The following is a 21,601-nucleotide window of genomic DNA, read 5'->3' on the forward strand; positions in this document are numbered from 1 at the left end:
GTGAATAAAGTGTGCATTTGGGTATATTTCTTTAATTTTTGTTTGTACTCCTCCCAGTTTACCGCTCATGACTGATGCACCATCAATTGATTTGGGCAATCAATTTTTCAGATGCTTCATTAATTTTTAATAATTGAAGTTCTTCCAATATTAGTTAAATGTTGTACTGTGGTACCTGGAGGGTTAACAAATTTCCAAAATCTTTCATGTACAATACCAGTTAATACATATCGCAATATGATAATCATCTGCGTTTTATTGGAGCTGTCTGTGGTCTCATCTATTTGAATTGCCACAAAGTTTGTCTGGCCAATCTCCTTAATTATATGAGTATGTACAATGGCTAACATTGATTCTAAAATATCGTTCTGAATTGTTTTTGATGTTCCTTTAAATACTGTACTTTTTAGTTCAATATGTTCTTTAAACATTAAATCTAGTTCAGAAACAAAATCGATAAGGCCCAGAAAAATTCCAGGATTATTGGAGCTGTTACTTTCTTCATGACCGCGCAATGCAATTTCGAAAACTCCGCAAAATTTTACACAGTCGATTAGTTTGTTTAAAATATAGCTATTTTTAGAAACCGATTCATTAAAGTCATGCACAGATTTACGATATACACTATCAAGTTGCTGTCTTATATTAACACGTCCTAAACTTGCGTAACTCATTGATGAATTTATATAAGTAGTGGAAAAAGCATGCTTTGTAATTTTCACTTTTAAATGCTTAATGTCAGTTACTCCATTTTTCGCCCATACAGCGTCATTCAAAAACAGTAAACACGGGTAGCAAAAAAATGCATTTCTCACACTGCAGCCACAAATCCAATCACACAAATTGTACATTGATTCTTTAAAATATCTTTGAATATCTTTACCCCTATCTTTTGTTGTTTGTTTTAAATTCATATTTGGTTTTGGTCGACCACTTTCCTTTTTCTCAAATTATTTCGTCAACAACACTCACACTCATCTTGTTTTTTTTACAATCAGAAAAAAAAATCCAATAACAATCACAAAAATAAATTACGAAATGTAAACACGCGCCGCGATATATGCAATACCGTCAAAGTGCGGGCGGCAAACATTAACTAACTAAAACAAAACATTCATCCAGTCGGGCCGTCGACTACGTTAGCGATATAGGACTGAAAGGTGACTCTCACTCTCGCTCACGAAATGCGAATCTGCCCTCTTTGTTCTATTTTACATGCATTTCTCCATAAGCCATAAGAACTGTATAGGGACAATTTAAAATACGGCCCAGCCACGGGCTTGTGTGATGAGCGCTAGGCGCGACGTTAGTATTTAGTAATATATTTATTTGTTTTGCCAATGCAGACTGCTTAGAGAGTTTTATAATTCACAGTGCATTTTTAGATAAAAGATATTTTTAATAAAATTGGTATTTTTATGAGATTATTTTAGACGGGTCATTGACCAATTGACCCTAAGAAGGAGCAGCCACTGTTTAATTCTCGTACTTTACATAAGATTGCGTGCTAAAATATGGGATGCTCTGGTACCTAACTGTAGTGTAGACTCGCAGGAGAATCGAAATACACATCGGGTTGAAACGTTCGCATTTGTGTAATTCAAAGCCAATGTATAGCCTTATTATCGACAGACATCTTGATAATAAAGTTATCAATTCCCTAGTTTACTCATTGCATAACAAGTAGATGAGATCTTCTTTGAGAAAGCAATGATAGTGTAAAAAATCAAGTTTAAAACTGATTTCATTCTGCGGCTCACACAATCAAACGCTTGTGTGAAAGTCACAGAAAGCTGTGTTCCGAGATGGCCACTGTCAGTGATGTTCCAAGGGAAGCATTGTTGGCTTGATTAAATCATTTTGGTAAATAATGTAAATCAGTTAACTCATTTGATTCACTGCTAACATTTTACTTTTTCGTTGATTGCCTGGAAGCAATACGTATTGATGTTAAAAGACATCTATTAATAATTTTACACATCTATCCTATCAAACTAACTAGAAAAATAAACCTATTTTAGGGCATCAGGTATATTAGAAAATATTCTTAGAAAATATACTATCTAAGTATACTATACTATCTTCCCACGTAGCAGAAATAAGGTAAAAGGAATCAATTACCCTCAGCTTGGCTTGAACAAAAAGGCTTGAACAACCTTTTTGGGAATGCAACAATAAGACACTTACAGCAATATAATTTTCTTGCAAACTTTTTAAATTGTCTGAAATTCGATATTAATTATACAATTTCTATTTATTCATTTCTTTCATGATTTTTATTAGATAATTTATTTTTATTTATTTATTAATACTTTCAGAGAAGCTTATTAATTTATTATAAAAGTTCCCTATGAGATCCACAGATGTAATATAAAGTTGAAAGAAGGCGTCCATAATTCTGAAAGCGACCTTTGCTATAATTAAAATTTAAAACAGATGGTTTAAATATTTCACTTTAAACAAAACATCATCGGACTTGAGAAAAAGGTGGCATTTCTCAAGAACTTTTTTAGCATTTAAAACGACAAATTCGTTTTCTTTGCATATAAGACAAACACTAATTTTTTAAGAGAAAATCATACATGTGCTAACGTCAAAATCATACTAGTCGAAGATCAGCTGAACTGACTGGAAGTCAAGAAGGTGGATTGCGGACCGCCAGTGACAGGAATGACGAACATTGTAGAGAATTGAATGCTCTATAATTTTTGTTTAACAGGTTTTTTCCTACCCGGTACGGTTGTTGAAAAAAACTAAATACAAACATTTTTAGAGTTTTCCAAAAAACGGCATAGAACTCAGCCGTAACTGTCCTCATTTCTCAAAGCTACCTTACAAATAGAACGCAGCGTGTTCACTTTAATGGAACCATAAGCAGTGAAAGAGATGTTAGGTATGGAGTACCCCAGGGAACTGTGTTGGGTCCTTTACTTTTTACGGTTTATGTAAACGACATGCTTAGGCTTAAACTAAATGGAACGCTGGTTAGTTTTACTCTGTAGATCAAAGTCTTGGCAAATTATAACAACCCAAATTAAAAAAGACTTTGTGGAATTAAAAAACTGGTTTCAACATAACTTAAATTAACTTTAAATATACAAAAAACAAACTACATGTCTTGCAACATACAGAAGTTCCCTTCAAAGTCTTGGCAACATTAAGATTGGGGATTGTGAAATACCCGAAGCAACATCTTTTAAATATCTCGGTATTAAAATTGACAATTTGTTGAAATGGGGCCTTCATGTCGATGGAATGGTTCAGAAGTTAAAAGGGCTTCTCTCAAAATTTATGTACCTTCGAGACTTTTTGACTACCGAACATCTAAAAATTGTATATATGTCTCTTGCACAAAGTCATTTTTAGTTTATGGTATTTTGGGATGGGGAAGCGTCTCTAAAACACATATATCCCAGAATATATCCCACTGATAACCTCTTTTCTGAAAGTAAGATATTAGATTTGCGTCAACTCTATTATTTAGAAATCCTTAAATATATAAGTAAAAACAAGATAGAGTTAAATATCAACCAAAATTCATCTACTAGACAAAACAACTTGGCATATCCAACCACGACTCGTAAAACTCATGGACAGAGGAGCTTAAAATATTTTGCTCCGAGATTGTATAACATGCTCCCAAATGATATAAGGATGGTTGAAGGCTTTAACTCTTTTAAACGCAAAGCCAAAAACTGGATATTCTTGAAGGGTAGAGAAGTTTTTAATGATTTAATAAATCTTAAATACATCCAATAGATGCTTTTTGTTTCAGGGTGTTTTGAAATAACAACTTACAGGTTTATATTGTTCTGAGTGTACCCTGAAACGAACTTTCTAACCCGGTTATAGTCTGTTTACCCAATAAGGACATAATTACCTAAATTTGACATTTACCCGATTATGTAACCACAAATCACGCACAAGTGCTTATAGTGTGCTTCAATGATATTTCTAAACGTTTATATTTTTTATTTATTGTATTGGTTAATAAGTATATTATGTATATTGTTTAATAAACGTTATTATTAATACTATTATTTGAGCTTTTTTTTACCCCAAAGCTATTCCTAACATCTGATAAAGTTAATAATTTTTCTTCACAAATTAGCTAGATTATAGACTGTATTTTTAGGTCTATATATTCAATATGTTTCATAATAATATTGACTTTTCTCGGCACTCTCACAAACAACACACCCATCCAATTTCTTCCATAAATACCCTGTATTACCTATAGCAGTGTCCTGGTCCAGTACGCCCTGCTCTTCCAGCCCTTTGATCTGCTGACGCTTTACTAGTCCAATGTACCATGTGACTAGTCAAGCCGGTCACTTTATCATAAAGTTTTACCTGTGGAAGAAACAAATTTGTAGTCAATTTCAATACAATAAGAGATTCAGTACGCAGAGCACATAAAACATGCAAAATACATGGTTACCAAATGTCTCAGAGCTAAATTACTAAGGAGAAACCAAAGTAGTTTAAGAAAAAAATATAGTCTCCTATACATGAAAAAGTAGAAGTTAAGTACTATAAGTGGGAATAGGCGGGAAATAAGTTTTATAGAAATCATTTTGGATCCAAAGAAAGCGTTCTATACTGGTCACATCTAAACAGTTGTGGTATCATAGGTTAAAAAATATTTAATGCTATAAGCATTAAATTGCAAAATTGTTCTAAAGTCAAGTCTGAGATAGTGAATTGTTAGCAATAATAAGAGCATGTTTGGATAAGGGAAGCTGCGTTGATGCTAATGATAAACAATCACATGTGGAAACACATATTGGTATCACAATATTGGAAAGATTTCCAATATATTTCCATTGGGATGAAATCTAAGGCTTCTGGAAGCGATCGAACAGTACTATTTGAATATTGTGCTGCCCCTTTATCATTCCGTATATTAAACATTTAATTAATTATTGTTTACGATTATCAACATTTCCGAGTGCTTGGAAGTCGGCCATTGCTATTCCTTTGCCAAAAGTAAATCAGCCCAATGACTATGGACAGCTAAGATCTATTTCTATCCTACCAGCTATGTCCAAAATTTTAGAGAAAGTTATGGCAATGCAAATTTCTGTCTTTATTTCAAGTAATAATATTTTGCCAGAAAAGCAGTCAGGATTTCGACGTGGACATAGTTGTACAACTGCGTTGGCAGAGATTACAGACCGTATTAATGGGGAATTGGATAATAGCAAGCGAGCGTTCTGGTACTTCTAGACTATTCACGAGCTTTTGACTTGTTAAATCATGATGTTTTGTTGAGTATTTTGGTTTATATTGGTTTTCGGTTTAATGCCCAATCTATGATTCAATCTTTTCTTTTAGGTCTAAATTATTTTCAACAAAATATATTTCTTTCTAGGTTAGCCTTAATGAAGACATGATTTGGCTCTGATAAAGTTCTATACAATTATGTTTTGATACAATTTAGTTAGGCTTTGAACAGATAATTTTGTGTTTTGAAGTGTCATTTAAAAAAAAAATCGCAATTGATATTCCCCCTGCAATTTCTCGGGTGGTTTTTTGTGAGTGTGGTTTTGTATCTTCTAAAATGGTTGACAAAATCGGATTTTTTTGTCTGAAATTGTATTATAATTGATTAATTAACACATTATGATGGATACATTTGATTAAATATTGTGTAGTTGATAAGTAACTAATTTTGTATTTTATTTTTCAATGTTGGGCACCCACCGGAAAAAAAAGGAAAATACTGGGACGTTTATATTATTATTATACTATTTAAGCGTTTGAAAAGGAAAAGGATTAAAAGGAAAGGAGGGACTCCTTGGAGTTGAGGATTTAGTTTTTTTGGAGAGGATGATTTTGAGAGGATGATTATTTAGGATGACCTGGATTTTAATCTGGAGAGGATTCAAAGGGCTGACAAACTTAAGGGGGGGCAATAAAGTTTTTTTTCAGAATTTCATTTTGGGTAGGTCTAATTACATCTTGACAACTTATTTAATTAAAATAAATCTGGGAAAGCATGAAAAAAAGATCATCCAGGAGGATTTCATAGAAATTAGGAAAGGAAGGATCTGAAGAGTAATCTGGATTATAACGGGTAAATAGACATTAAAAAAAAAAACAATTATAAACTAAGACTGTTTTAAAGTAACAGGACGCAGAGGGTATTAGTTGATGGGAAGTACTCTGAGATAATGACTTTACACTCAGGTGTCCCACAGGGAAGTGTCTTCGACTCCCTTCTTTTTACAATTTACACGTCTAATTTTATTAATTCTATTCGCCATTGTGATTATCATTTATATGCCGACGACACTCAAATTTTATACTCTTTTAAGCCAGAAAATGCGACAGAGGCTAACCTTAGAATAAATACGGATCTTCGAGCGCTTTGTGAGGTGTCCGCGGGTCACATGCTGAGGTTGAACCCCTTGAAATCGGTGGCTTTATTATTTTGTAATGATAAACTACGTGAAAATATCTTAAGTCAGTTGAATCTAAATATCGGAAACGCTAATATTTCTTTTAAAATTCCACTAAAAACTTGAAAAACACAAAGTCACGGTCTCACAACATTTACTTAAAGCTACACGTGTTTCGCTCTATTCAGAGCATCATCAGGCCTTAAAAAGCCACTAACGTTGGCAAAACAGTAAAAAAATGTGATTGTGTTTGAAATGTGAAATGACTGTGATCAAATGTGAAAATGACAAAATCAAATGTGAAAATGACTTTGTGTTTTTCATTGTTTTTCCTCTGTTGTATACGTCGGTCTCTTTGTAAAAAATGGATGAGATTTTCTTATTTAAAAACTTGGGTTTAATTTGTGACACTAAACGAACACATAACAGCTTGTATTAAAAAATCCTACTGCGCCCTTAAATCTCTTTTTCCTCATAGGCATTACTTAGAAAAAAAGACCAAAATTGAACTATGTGACGCACTCGTACTATCACACTTTAACTTCGCGGATAGTGTTTATGGTCCTTTTCTGTCATACGTTTATATGTGGCATAAGACGTGGACAACACGTATCACATAAGCTTAAAGAATTTAGCTGGTTGTCAATGTTCAATAAGCGTGTACTGCACTCGGCTTGTCTTTTGTTTTATAACATCATTAAATTTCAGTGTCCTATCTATCTCAGTAGAAAAATTGTTTACAGAACTGATGTTCATAATATAAATATACGTAGAAAGCAAATCCTTACGATCCCCAAGCACAATAAGGAACTTTTTAAAGGAGGATTCTCTTATAACATAGCGTCAACCGTAAATAACTTTCAAGTTACTCATTTTAACACATCTTTATACTGTTTCAAAAGAAGGATCAGACAGCGGCTTCTCACTGAATGAGTTTTTATGGACGTTTATATGCATTTCAGAGAAAATAAGATATTATATACATACAATTTTTTTCTGACCAGAACTTAATAGTTTTACTGTGTACTATCTCTGTACCTCTTAATATAATGGACCGAGTCATCTAGCTTTTCATTAATGTATTGGGTTTTATTAGGCTTAGGTTAGGTAACTAAATGTAAGTACGGCTTAGAATTTTTCTACGGCTTTTTTTGTAATTGATTTTGGAGAGAAGCTGACTATAAAGGCCATTTGTTTCATTTATATATTTGTTTTAACAATAAAATGATTTATTATTATTATTTCGGGAAAAATGGTAGCCAGAGCTGAAACAAGTTCTGGCTACCCTATTGCATTTTTGGTAAGGGTAATACAAAAATTAATCCAATAAAAAAATGGTTTGCAATTTGGGAAAAAAAATTTCGCAAAGCTCTTTTGAGAATAAAAATACGCCTTGAAAAACAAATAAAATCGACAGGTCCGAGCGATTTAAAAAAATTACAAGATATTGAAGTTGTTCCTTATTTTACGACTAACGATTAAATTAATTAAAAAAAAAACAGTGCATTTTACGTGAACAATAAATATTCTGAACTTACCTTTGTTTTGCCACTGTCCACCACATATTTAACATTGGGTATCGTAAGTGATGTTTCTGCGACATTTGTACTGACTATGCATAACCTACATCCATTTGGTTGTGGTTGGAATACCTGTAAATAAATACTCATTAGAATTATATTGGGAGAAATCGACTGCAAACTTACTTTTTGTTGTTTATGCGATGGCAACATGGAATATAACGGTAAAGTCCACAGGGGTTGGGCATATTGGAAAGTTGTGACATCTTCCAGTTCGTCTTCTGACAGATCATCTTCCTCCTCTTGATCCGAGGTTGTTTCCGTATCGTTAGGAAGGCTATAATCGTCCAAATTAATTTCCGGTACGATTATCAGCTTGCTTTTTTTGCGTCGCGTCATTTTTTTCGCTCTTTCATCGAAAGATGCGTCACTTTCCGCACCACTTTCGTTGGCACCGTCGGTTTTCATATCACGCTCCTTTTCCAGCATTTTATCTTTGTGCTTTAGCGGAAATGCTTTTCTTAATTTTTTTACCAAGTAGTTTACTTCTTGTTGGCCAGTTACGAAAATTAAAATTCCACCTTCTGGAAGTTTTGTGTGGATTTTAACGGCTTTACTGTATGCCTATAAAAATACAATTAATTCACAAAACATTATTTATATTAGAGCAAACAAACCTCTTTCAAATAGTTCTCGTTTGTACGTTTGTTAAAATGGACCGTCACAGGAAACTGTCTGGCATCCACTTTTAAAACTGGAGGCGTTATTTTAAATAGTCGCTTGTTTTCTGTAAAATCCGCCAGTCGTAATGTGGCCGACATTATAATCAGTTTCAGTGGATTACCCTTTTTGTGTCTTAAAGGTACTATTCGGGAAAGGAAGCCTATTAGTAGGTCTGTGTAAACTGACCTAAAATAGTTATTTATGTAATAAATGTGTAAAATCCTTTTTTGATTATGATCCTTTTTTTATAAATAAGAATTTTAAAACAAAGCATTAGATACATCAGTAATATACACACTTATTTTTTACTGAAAAAAACATTAAACAAAAATAGGAAAATATTTTGAATATTATATGTTTTATATAGTCACATATATGTTGATCAGAGAGAGGTGCTTTACATATTGGCTGGTTTCCTTTCTGTACTAGAAATTTCTGACTTTTTCTGTCTTTTTTGGTGGGATTAGATATTTTATTTACACCTAATAGGCTGTCTTTAATCCTATATAGTTTATTATTCTCATCTTGGAGGTTCCAGGAAAGTTTTTTAGTAATATAAAGGGAAATGTTATTTATATCTTTTACATAAAAATGTGTATGTATTGCATTCAATTATTGTCCCTAATAAATCAGCTTTTTCGTTTCCCCTTATTCAAATGTGACTGGGAATTCAGATGAAAGTGATATTATATTGTGCTGTTATAAGATGATCCCTCTCTGTTTTCTCTGTTTTAGACTCATCAGTGCATACTATTTGGCAAGGTTTAAATGTGATTGGGCTGTTTAGGAATAGTTGTTTAAATATGAGATGTGTCTATTTTTGAATGTTTTGCTAAGTCCTTTATTATTTTGACTGGCGTACCAGTCAATGGTGGCTGTTTCATGTGCTTAACTTGTAAGTCCTTTTCACATTTTAGTTTTGTATTCGTGATATCGTGTTTAAAATTAAGTAGTGAATCAAAGTTGAGCCCCAGAAATGTAGAATATAGTGATTATTCAATTTTCTGCAGTTTCTTTTCCTAAAAAAATTAACTCCTATTGATTTATTTAATGAGAAATCTAGATTATTATTTGAGGCTCATTCAACTAGTCTAATTTAAGTTATCTTGGTGATTTACAACGTTATTTATGCCTAGGACAAACAAGGTGGAGCTTACTACTGCATCTTGAGGAACTCCTGTGAATAGTAATAATTCTGGTGACAGCTTCTATAACAGTGTATCTCAGCTCTTCTTCAGTCTCATATGACCTACAGTATACGACATTTTTGAGGAAAACCCTTATAAAAAAAATCAAGGGGTGTTATATCAGGGGATCTCGCAGGCCATCGTACAAGTCCTAGGTTGTCTATCCACTTGTTGGATAATTCGTTATTTAAAAATTCTGTAATAATAAGTCCAGTATGTCGCTGAGCGCCGTCTTGTTGGAAATTCAAGTTTTGCAGCATAACTACTGGAAGTCGTATAAATGCTTCCGCAACATTAGTTCGTACGAGATTCACATATCTCTCAGAATTTTAGTTCTCATTAAAAACAAGACACAACACGTAGGTATTTACAATACCTAAGCAGACATTAAATTCAAACCTAACTTGGTGCTAATTTAACGAATCAACAGTTGATTTTCATCTGACCGTATTTTTATGATTAAATGGTCACAGTTAGTAAATTGAGCCAATTCATCAGACCAAAGGACTTGTAATGAAAAGTTGGGTATCTCGTTATTTTTTTGAATAAACTACTGACACAATGCCATTTCTCTATTTGTCATCGCCATTCTGGAGTTCCTGGCATATTTATCACACTTTAAAATACGAGGCATGTCCAGAAAATAGGTGTACTAAATTTTTATAGGTTATAAATTTTTTTATTTGAACAAAAAAAATATCTGTTTACATTAGTACATATCTAAACTATTTTTCGACATAGTCACCATTCCTCTCAATGCAGGTGGTGTACCGGGGTATCAGTTTTTTGATGCCCTCCTCAAAGTAGTTTATCGCCAATCCCTTCGTCCACTTCTCCACCTCCTCCTTCACCTCCTGGTCGGTTGAAAACTTTTTTCCACCCATGTGCAGCTTCAGGGAGGTAAAGAGGTAGTAATCTGACGGTGCTAGGTCAGGGGAATGCGCAGGATGGTCCAGGACATCCCATTTAAACGAGGCGAGCAGGTTTTTCGTGGCGTTAGCTGTGTGTGGTCTGGCATTGTCGTGCAGCAGGCAGACTCCCTTTGTCAGCATGCCTCTCCTCTTGTTCTGAATTGCCCTCCGTAATTTTCTTAGGGTCTGACAGTATCTTGCAGCGTTGATGGTCTCCCCTTGAGGCAAATATTCAATAAGAATTATGCCTTGACAGTCCCAAAACACGGATGCCATGATTTTCTTGGATGAAATTGTCGTTTTGAACTTTTTGGCAGAGGGTGAAGAGGTGTGACGCCATTGTTGAGACTGCCTTTTGGTTTCTGGTGTGTAGTGGGCAACCTAAGTTTCATCTTCAGTCAGTTTGTACCTCATTACAAACCTCAACCGGAGTTAATCCCTTCCAAACGAGATAACGGATAACGCCGCGTATTTCACACTTGGCGGGAGATTGGATTGACATTTCTCACTAAACGTGTTGCTGCGTCTATAGTTCTCAACGTACTGACCTCGAAGCGGTCTTGTTGTGGAGGGGAGAAATCACGCTATGCGGCAGTGCAGCCAACATGTGGAAAAACAATTCCCTACCGCCGTGACAGGCTCAGTACACTTACTTTCTGGACATGCCTCGTACTATTCGCCGTTGACCGCAACATCTGTTTCGGCTCCAATTTGACATGAAGAGACGACTTTACATTAGCCAAACCTTAGAGTTGCTAAGCTACACTCATAATTATACACACTTGACACTGACAATAAATTCTAATTTATCTAGGTACTTAAAACAAACAGCTAACTTCACTATGGCGAAATTATAATAATAAGAGAAATATCAAAGTCTACTACCATGAAATCTTAATTTTGTTAATTTTTGTTGCTTATCTTGACTGAACATAAACATGTTTATTTATATGGTTAAAGAACATTTCTAAAGGAGAGTTTGAAAATGCAAATATTCAATATGCCAACTATAAGAGAAATAAAAGCTGAATTGACCTTATTTTGGTATAGTAGCTCTAGATTCTGTTTTACTTTACTTTCAAATTCACGCATTATTTCTTATCCCCATCCTGACAAGTTCATTATAGTATCTTTTATAATAAACAATATATAAAGGATTAAATAAAACGCCCTTTTTTCCCCATATAACCATTACTATTTCGAGTTCGAAGAAGTAGATGACATAATCTTTAAGGGTATCTTTAGATATCTTAAGGGTTTTTTATACATAATTTTAAACTGGATATCTTGTATATGTAATTAATTGAAAAATCTTCAATATTTCACACATCCTAAGACCTGAAGGCATCAATAGTTACATTTAATAAAATAATTACTCTACATATTGCCATAAAAAAAGTAAACTACTACTTACCTTTCATGTGCCTCATCTAAAATAATAACAGAATATTTGGTAAGCAAAAAGTCACTTTGCATCTCTTTCATTAGCACCCCATCAGTCATAAATTTAATTTTAGTATCTTCCGTCACGTTCCCTTCAAATCTTATTAGATATGACACCTCTCTTGTACTTAAATTCATTTCTTCTGCGACTCTTTTGGACATCGATATGGCGGCCACCCTCCTGGGTTCGGTGACACCAATTTGCTGTTTAAGAGCATACCCTGCTTCATACAGGAACTGCGGTACTTGTGTTGTCTTACCACTACCAGTTTCACCTTGGGTATACAAATGTATGAAACATTTTAAAAGTAAAAATTATTAGTCCTTACCGGCAATGATAATAATGGAATTTTCATTAATGACTTCCATGATTTGTTGTTCCTCTGCTAAAATAGGCAGTTTCATTCTGGCCGCTTGTATTTCTTCATTTCTAATAACATCCACATAAACTGCCGGTCTTTTTTCAAGTTTAACCACTTCATCTTTAATTTCAATTATCTCAGGTTTTTCTTCATTTAAAATTACCTCTTTTTGCTCTTTATTCTCTTCCTCTGGTACTTCTTCCTGTGGTGGCTCAGCATTTAACTGAACGTCAGCATTCTGAACATCTTCCTCTTGCTCTTCCTCACTAGTATCCTCATCACTTACATCACTCTCAAAACCAACTATATTAGGATCATTACTTCTAACCTTTTTATCAGGCACACTAGTACCCTGTAATAATTTCCTTCTCTTTGCTCCTTTAATTGCATTTATTTTTTTCTCTACACTAGGTAAATCTTTCTTAATTTTCACTTTTTCAGGATTTGATTCTTCTTGAAAATATCTCTTTAAGCCTTTGGTTTGAACTGAGGCTATAGAGGTTAGCTGGGAAAGTTCTTCAGTGGAGGCTTGGACTTTTTGTAAGGATTCGAGTAAACTTGTCCTCTGAAAAATCAGTCTTGTAAGTACATATAACTTTAGGCAATAGAAATAATGTTAACATTAGAGAAGATTAATTAATTTCAAACATTAATTTAAGTGTGAATATGTAAAGCAATTTGTTCAGTCCAAACAGTGAATTTTCTTGGCTCCCAGTAAAGAAAAAGACATTCTAACCTAAATTAAAAGACCCAATAATTAAATAAAAATTATAAGGAGAACGACATCGTTTATACCATCATAAAAAAAGGATAAATCTATTAGACGCATTGAACAAGGATTAAAGTAACAAATAATAAAATAAAAGTATTGCAATATTTATAAAAAAATTAGATATTGCACTAAAACCAGTTTACACTTTGTGCAATTATGTTAAATTTCTTTTCAGGTTTCAAATTCATTTTGTTTTTGTGTTTAAACAACTTTCTGTTATTGGAGAATCTTGCCTGGTGAAATAAAAGCTTATTACATAAAATAAGTAGATCGGGGTAAAGAACTTGTAGAGTTATTTTATGACTTACTGAAGACAACTGTGATGCATCAAATATTATTGCAACACTATTAATTCTTTGGAATTAAGCTAGTTTAAATTTCCAAAATAAATAATACTTAATAATAAAAAATAAAATAAAAGTCAAGAAGAAAAATTAAAGACATTTTGGTTGGACACCAGTGAATATGAATATTATATTAACTTGTCATTAGGTTTGAATAAGTATATTATCAGAAATTTTTTGGAAAATATGCATTTTCTTAAAAAATATCTTGGCTTCAAGATTTCTTACATGGAGTGGAATAACATTAAAAAAATTGACACATTAGTAGTCAGAGCCTCATTTGGTCCTAGAAAACCTGCGGAAGCCTGTGATAATGTTTCTACTAAGCCTGGTGTTGGTAATGTTGGATATCTGAATAAGCTTTAAACTGGCAAATGTTATAACCATTGTAAATTAATCATTGATAGATGTAGGTTCAAGGAAATATAAGTATATGCCCTCTGAAGTACTGTCTACAACCTGGAACCCATGGTTCTAATACAGGTCCATTGAAGCTTAAAGATTTCCTGTGCATGTCTAGAATAGCCCCATTTCAGAATTGTTGTACATTTTTTGATCTTCAAAATGCTGAGTTAGCTAAAGAATGTATAAATTTAGATCTCAAACAAATTATAAAACTTCCCAAGGTCCACAATTTGGAGATTAATTGCTTTTTGCAGAAAGACTTTAACAGGTTAACATTCAATGCTATCCAACTGCTAAGCTTGGTGACATTCTCCTTACTCAGACAGTGTAAAAAATTTAGGTATAATAATTAATATTTCTCTTTAATTGAGACACCTTGTTAGCATGTTTGCAAGTAACATCATTATCATTTATTTTAAGTTTCAAAACAAAAAAAAACTCTCACTGGTTATGTCAGTACTAACTAGAGTATGAAGGTATACTACCCTTGCCTGGATTAAAATTCTCAATTTAGATTACCAGTGCAAAATACATGCTGTCGGTGTGTTAATAATCTGAGGAAATAATCCATGCGCCATTTCTGAGATTTTAACAATAAATTGCAGTTTAATGTCTTTCTGTATTGTTTATTTAAAACTTCTATTTCTGTGTATTTATTAGAAAAAAATATTTTTATAACTGTAATGTCCATTAGGTTAAATACACTTAGAATGCTCCACAACACAAAGCTGTTCGTTATTATAATCTTTGTGCCAAACTTTAGCATTTCTATTACTAGGTATTGAAAGACATACAAGGAGCTGTTTTTGGATAAACAAATTGCCATTTAGCCACTGTTCATCTTAACATTTGTTTTCTTTTAAATGATTAATCTTTTACTGAGATACCTTTGTTCATACTTTTTTTATGATGGTATTAGGTTGTACTGATTTTCTTTTTTTTTCTGTCTATTTGGTTTAGTGTTCCTGTCTAATGTTTACTGAATTTAGCCTTTAAATCTGTAAACTAGAAAGGCTAATCATTAAAGAATAGCTGAATAGCAAAGCTAATCCTCACCTTTCTGGGGCAAATAAAGATAATTTATTATTATTATGAGTTTTTAATGATGAATATTTGGAAGATCATTAATGTATAAGATGAATAGCAAAAGACCAACTGTAGAACCCTGTGGAACATCATGTCTCACACTATTAACATCCAAATAGTATAATTTTAATTTCTGGATAAGGGTCTCATGAAAGACACAATCAAACGCTTTAGTGAAGTCATAAAAGGAAGCATATGAATCCATACCCAATTCCAATCCTTCCGTTATATTTTCAGTGAGTATATTTTAGATTTGTTATTTATAAAGCCTAATTGGATGTCTGTTTTTTTTTCAAAATAGATAGTTAACTGATCCTTAAAAATTGACTCAAAAATTTTAGAAACTATGGGAAGGAGAGAAACTGGGCGATAATTTGTTAGTTCATCTTGATATCATTTATAGCATTTTTGCTCTTTGAATTCTACTTGGGAAAATACCAGCAGATATACACTCAGCGTTGCCAGGTCTACCGTTTTGATGCTATAACTACCGCTCTCCCATAAGGCCATTAATATCTACCGTTAAAACTTTTACTCCTACTTTCAATTTTCAAAACATAAGTACGATTTTTTGTTTTACTATATGCATTAAAAAAATATATTTATCTATCTAATGTTTTGTAATTATATTATTTGTTTTTAGAATCCATGATGCATTTCTAACATTAATTGAAATGAAAAGTTCCAAAGCACAAGAAATTTTTTTCGACAGAAAGCAGATTCCATTTTTAAAAAACCTTATTGGCTTTGCATCGGATGAAGCAAATGTGATGGTTTGAGCAAATGAAGAATGCTGGAAAATTTGGAGTTTTCTAAAGCTTCATTAACTTCGGTAACATCATTTCAGATAAATGTTCAAGCTGAGCAGTATGCTGATGGTACCCCAGTATATCCTCTGCTCTCAAATTTTACTTTTAATTTTGCCTCATTCCTCTGCAGATGCAGAAAGGAAATTTTCACAAATTAATTTATTAAAAATAAAATAGAGAAACAAACTATCCACTAACAGTATTGTTAGTCTGATGCATTCGAAAGAATACATAAACAGTAAAAGCTTTAACTTAAACATTGATCAGGAACTGTTGTCATACCATAATAATAATAATATGTACAAAAAAATTTTCTAATTCAGACTAAAATATGGACTTTTTCTTAAATTTATTTATTAATAGACGGGATCAACCCCATTACAAAAAAAAACAATATTACAAAGTTCAATAGTTACACCTAACCATAACTTAAAATAGCTAAAATTCAAATATGTTTTTACAGGCAAACCAACATAAAATCAACAGAAGAGTTTACACAATCTCTCTAATTTGATTCCTAAAACTAGACAAGCCAATGCCCACAACTTCAATATCCTCATGGTTGATAATATTTAAGGTTCTTTCGATAGAGGAGCGAGTGGCATAGTTGGTACTGTGAAAAGGCAAAGCAAATAGTCGGTTTCGTCTTAAGAGTCTTGAGGGGACATTGAAGCTAATTCTACCGAGAAGGTCGGGGCATACAATCAGACCAGATCATCATCAGATACTTCTCTACAGTTACGCAGAACAAAACCCAGAACCCTGGAGGACCTAACCACTATATTATTTATGTGTATATTAAAATTTAAATGATCGTCAAAATAAATGCCAAGATCCTTGATTGTATCAGAATACTGAACAGGGCTTCCCTCTATATTGTATGATGTTACAACTTTTTTACTTCTTTTGTGAAAACTAATATAATTACATTTCTTTATGTTTAAGAATAAGATATTGTTGATACACCAATCATTTAGCCTATTCAGGTCATTCTGTAACAAAATTTGGTCTTTGGGAGTCTGGATTACTCTATAAAATGTCAGGTCATCTGCAAACAATAAAAAGGCACTATTTCCAAAACATGTAGCTATACCATTAATGAAAATGTTAAAGAGCAATGGTGAGCAGTGTCCACCCTGAGGTACACCAGAACATACATTGATATTGCTGGATCTAGCACTACCCAATTTAACCTGCAGACTCCGGCCTGACAAGAAGCTTGTGAACCAGGCAACTATGATTGGAGAAACCAAACACTCGACTTTTCGACTCTATCAAAAGCCTTGGAGAAGTCTGTATAAATCACATCCATCTGACATCCCCTCTCCAAGGCATCCAACAGATCCTGCTGATAGATCAACAAGTTAGTGATCGTAGATCTGCCCGAACTAAACCCATGCTACTGATTGAGCAACAGCTCCTTGCAATAGAAATAAATTTGGTCGTAGATAAGACTGTCCAACAGTTTTGGAATGGCCGACTGGATGCAAACGCCCCTATAGTTGCCTATTTGGTCATTATCATCTGATTTAAATATTGGTACCACAAAACTATGCTTCCATAAGGACAGAAAGAGTGCTGAGCCAAGGGATTTCTGAAAAAGGAAGAATAGAGGGTGAGAAACAGTACAGACACATTTTTGTAAAAAATAGTTTGGTATCCCATCTCTGAACTAACTTTGGCCTTTAATTTTAAAATTTTATCAAAAATCAAACCAACAGACAGTTGGGGATTAGGAATTGTCATATTTTCTCCCACTTGTTGACCCATATAATAATTGTTATTTTTATTTATATTAGTATTGTAGACAGTTGAAAAAAACTGGGCAAAACCCTCTGTTATCTGTTCGCAACCAGAAAATTCATTATTACCATAATACATTGAATTTGAAATTTTATTTACTGCCTTCCTACTGTTGAGGTGATACCAAAAGCTTTTAGGGTCAGTACACAGCAATCGGTCTAAATTTGAAATATAATCACAGTAGCAAATATTCGTTAAAGTTTTGCACCTTGCCCTGAGATTAGAAAAAGTGACATAATCAGATTGATCATGAGTACTGATCATCTTCTTCATCATGAGCAATCTTCTTCTGTGTAACTAGATATTTAAGTTCACCTGAGAACCACTTGGGAAAATCAGATGTCTTATATCTTTTGAGAGGAACAAAAAGGGCTATTGCCATGTTTAAAATGTGATAGAATTGAGAGACAGCTATATTAATATCAGTCGTGTTCAGTATTGTAGTCCAGTCAATTCCAGACAAGTAATTATTAATGCCATCATAATCTGCAAGCTTAAAATCATAATAAAATTCTACATACTCTACATTTGGCTTGAATTCACCACACAAATCTAATTGAAAGTTGTACGCTTTGTGGTTTTAGAATTTATCAAAAAGGTAGTTGATTGCTTCTGTTACCACAAGATTACTTTTATTAGTGAAGATCAGATCCAAATAAACCAATCTATCATTAGGTATTATTTTTTTGAAAAAAATTCAAATAAGCATAAAATTGACCTAGAGTTAAACCTGGAGAGTTAGGACTGCACTTAACCACAGAGCCAAGATTGTCACTCCCCCAGCGAGCATCTGGTACATTAAAATCACCAAAGACATAAAAATTGTAATCAGATTGTTTATACCTTATCACTTTTAATCAGATTGTTTATACATATATACATAAGCAAATTTGTCACCGCCTAAGATTTTATGATTTAGCATTTAACTATGTATTAAATAATGTCAATTTATTTTTAACATTTCTTGTTTAACATATAATATATAGTGTAAATGTTAAATTAGTATTACCACTCATAAAGTTTTAGGCGGTGGCAACTTTAATGGATTGTTGGATATTTATTTTTGGTAATAAAAATTTTGTTGGTATTAACCATATTTTTGTGTATATTAGCTTTTACAATAAAAAACTATGTGTTTAATAAACTTATTTCTAATTTTAAATACAAAAAAAAATCTACCATTTTATTTTCAAATCTACCACTTTTTTGTTGATAAGCTTGTGGTGATTTTGACCTGACAACACTGAATACACTGATTTATTAGTTAGGTCAACAGAACAACTATAAGTCAACCTTTATAATAAGTAGTTCTTAAATCCTATAGTAAACTAAAGAACTTACATTTTCCTTTTTCTTCTTTCTTTCCACAATTTTTTCCAGCTGCTTCCTATGCTTCTTCGACAAAATTCTTACAGTTTTAGTTTTGTCATCCTTGGTTTTGGTCTTTCTCTTTTCAGATGGTAATACCAATAAATTACTTTGGTCATAATTGCCCTTGAGCTCTAGATCTACTTTTATCTATAAAAATAAAATAAAATTTGATTGAATAAAAATGAACCAAAAAGAAGTTAATAGTCGGGAAGTGGTACTTGGATTAAAACAGCACCCTAGACTTAACTGAAAAGTTTAAATTACCTGTTTTGTTGAAGAATCATCCACAACAGTCGTAAGAACCTGTCTGGCTTTCCAATTGTATTTCTTTTTAGTCATTTTAAATGAATTTTATAAACTATAAACAATTTAATTTCGATAGTTTGCAAATTTTCAAAACACATGCTATACAATAACAAAACAAAGTGAGGTTAGAAGTGCTTTCAAAGAAAATTTCAATTTAAACCTGTCAACTTCTTAAAGTGGGTATACACTTGAGCGCACATGACCAGCTTTATGTTGCTAGTGTTGCTACTGCTGTTGAATGTTGGAGCCATATATTTAACACTACACTATAGCCATATATTTAACACTAGTGTTAAATATATGGTTGGAGCCAAAAGCATGTTGTCAAGCATTAACGGTATTTCCATTTTATACTGGATTAAAAAGCTTGAATGTTAAATAATTTTATTCAGTGCACATAATTTGTAACGACAAAATACCAGGATTTTAGGTATTAAAATTGAAACATTTTACATTATGATAATACATTCTTTCTCCAAGAGACCACACAAAAAAACAAAACAAAAGTAAAAAACCTCCAAGTCAGCAACAAGGTTTGTTAGTTGTAATGTGATCTGTGTAGGTGTATGTCTAGGACTGATGATGCTCCGATAGGAGCGAAACACCTGTAGCTTTTTAAGAAATTATATGTACATATGTTTAATGAGACCCTGACTTAAAGTTTTTTACTGTTGTTTTGGTTTTTTAGGTATAGGTTAGTGAAGATTTGCTTTGGAAGAATATTAGAAAAAAAATGCCTGAGGCAAAAACTTCTTTAACTACCCAAATGCTTAACCCAGAATTAAGTTTTTACCCTTAAATTCGTCCGATATAAGATTATTTTAAATGACTTCTAAGTTATACCCAAAAATGTCCGCTAATTTTGGGTATAACTTAATAAAAGTTAAACTAACTTAACTTATTTTCAAAGTTTGAAATCTGGTTACCCTTGCTTCACAATATTGCCCCTAACATAGAAAATATTTCAGGTACAAGAAACTTTTGTATACGAAATTATTGGGTAACAAATGCTCTTTGTTTGACCAAAAACCCTTTTAAGAACATTCCAATCATTTGCTGAAACTTTAGAGTTTAGATGTCTTCATCAAGCAGCAAAGTAAAATGAATATAGATAGGCAGAATATAAAAAGCTAAAATACTTATAGACACACGAATAAATATGTTAAATAGAAAACAAAAAAATGCATTCATTCACAATAGACCTACTCACATACACAAAATCACTATAACTAAATGAGATTCATTTAAATTTATGATCATACCCTTGAATTAAATAAAAAGCATTTGTTTGCAGTTACAGGTTTAGATCCCTTTTTATCTCTTCATCAGATTTTTGTTTTAGACATCCAAAATATCATGCTACACATTAAAATAAATATATTTATAAATATGAATACGTACAATAAAAGATAAAGATGTTATGTTAAAAAAATATTTACAGGATTACCTTATAGGGTAAATTAAGTACCTTTTTTGACAAATAAAATCCATCATTACTAGCCATTTACGCCTTTCTATCTCTGTTCTGCCAATTTACACTAGAGAGTTTTTAGTTGGCATTTGTTTAAAGTTCAATATTTACATCTTATTGACATTCAGTAAAAGATTATTCATGCTAAACCAGTCATTCAGTGATTTTACCTTTTGACCTATGGATTTGCACACTCCTGTTCAATGTTTTGGCTGTATATAAGCAAACATAAACATTTGTGACATCATCGGTGAAGATTAGCAACGTTTCTAGAACAACAGATCCTTGAGACACGCCTTTTTTCATTTATTTGTAGTCAGACTTGCACTTTCTACCATCACTAGTAGGTCTTATTAACTATAAGTACACTGACTACATTTGACAAATAGGACTCCTTGAGGGGAACTCCTCTGACTTCATAGGCCTCTAGCTTTTTAAGCAGTATAAAAATATAAAATAGTTAACATTATTAAAGGTCTTGGATAGGACCAAAAAAATTACCATTGTAGCTGTTAAGTTGCCTTTCCTTAAGCCATTTTGTATTTATGTTACTAGTATTTGATGTTTTTTAATCTAAATTTGAAGCATGTTATATCTAACTTTCTTAATATCACTTTAGAGGGATCGTCTTTTTTAAAGACTAGTTTAACCAAAGCAAATTTTGAGAAGTGTTACATAGGTGCC

The 21,601-nt window shown here is 32.6% G+C and overlaps 1 protein-coding gene across 1 annotated transcript in view; it reads right to left on the minus strand.

Annotated features, from left to right (window-relative positions):
- Positions 1-19,560, minus strand: part of LOC126740440 (probable ATP-dependent RNA helicase kurz) — a 29,195-nt gene extending 9,635 nt beyond the window's left edge. The window contains exons 1-8 of the mRNA XM_050446463.1: positions 19,405-19,560; positions 19,111-19,287; positions 12,518-13,115; positions 12,160-12,463; positions 8,602-8,833; positions 8,111-8,548; positions 7,943-8,056; positions 4,235-4,353 (exon numbers count right to left, since the gene is read on the minus strand). Of these exons, the coding sequence (XP_050302420.1) occupies positions 4,235-4,353; positions 7,943-8,056; positions 8,111-8,548; positions 8,602-8,833; positions 12,160-12,463; positions 12,518-13,115; positions 19,111-19,287; positions 19,405-19,479 (2,057 nt within the window). The 5' untranslated portion in view covers positions 19,480-19,560. The remainder of the gene's footprint in view (positions 1-4,234; positions 4,354-7,942; positions 8,057-8,110; positions 8,549-8,601; positions 8,834-12,159; positions 12,464-12,517; positions 13,116-19,110; positions 19,288-19,404) is intronic.
- Positions 19,561-21,601: the final 2,041 nt, after the last annotated feature.

The sequence above is a fragment of the Anthonomus grandis genome, chromosome 9 (genome assembly GCF_022605725.1).
Source record: "Anthonomus grandis grandis chromosome 9, icAntGran1.3, whole genome shotgun sequence".
Taxonomy (NCBI): Eukaryota; Metazoa; Arthropoda; class Insecta; order Coleoptera; family Curculionidae; genus Anthonomus; species Anthonomus grandis.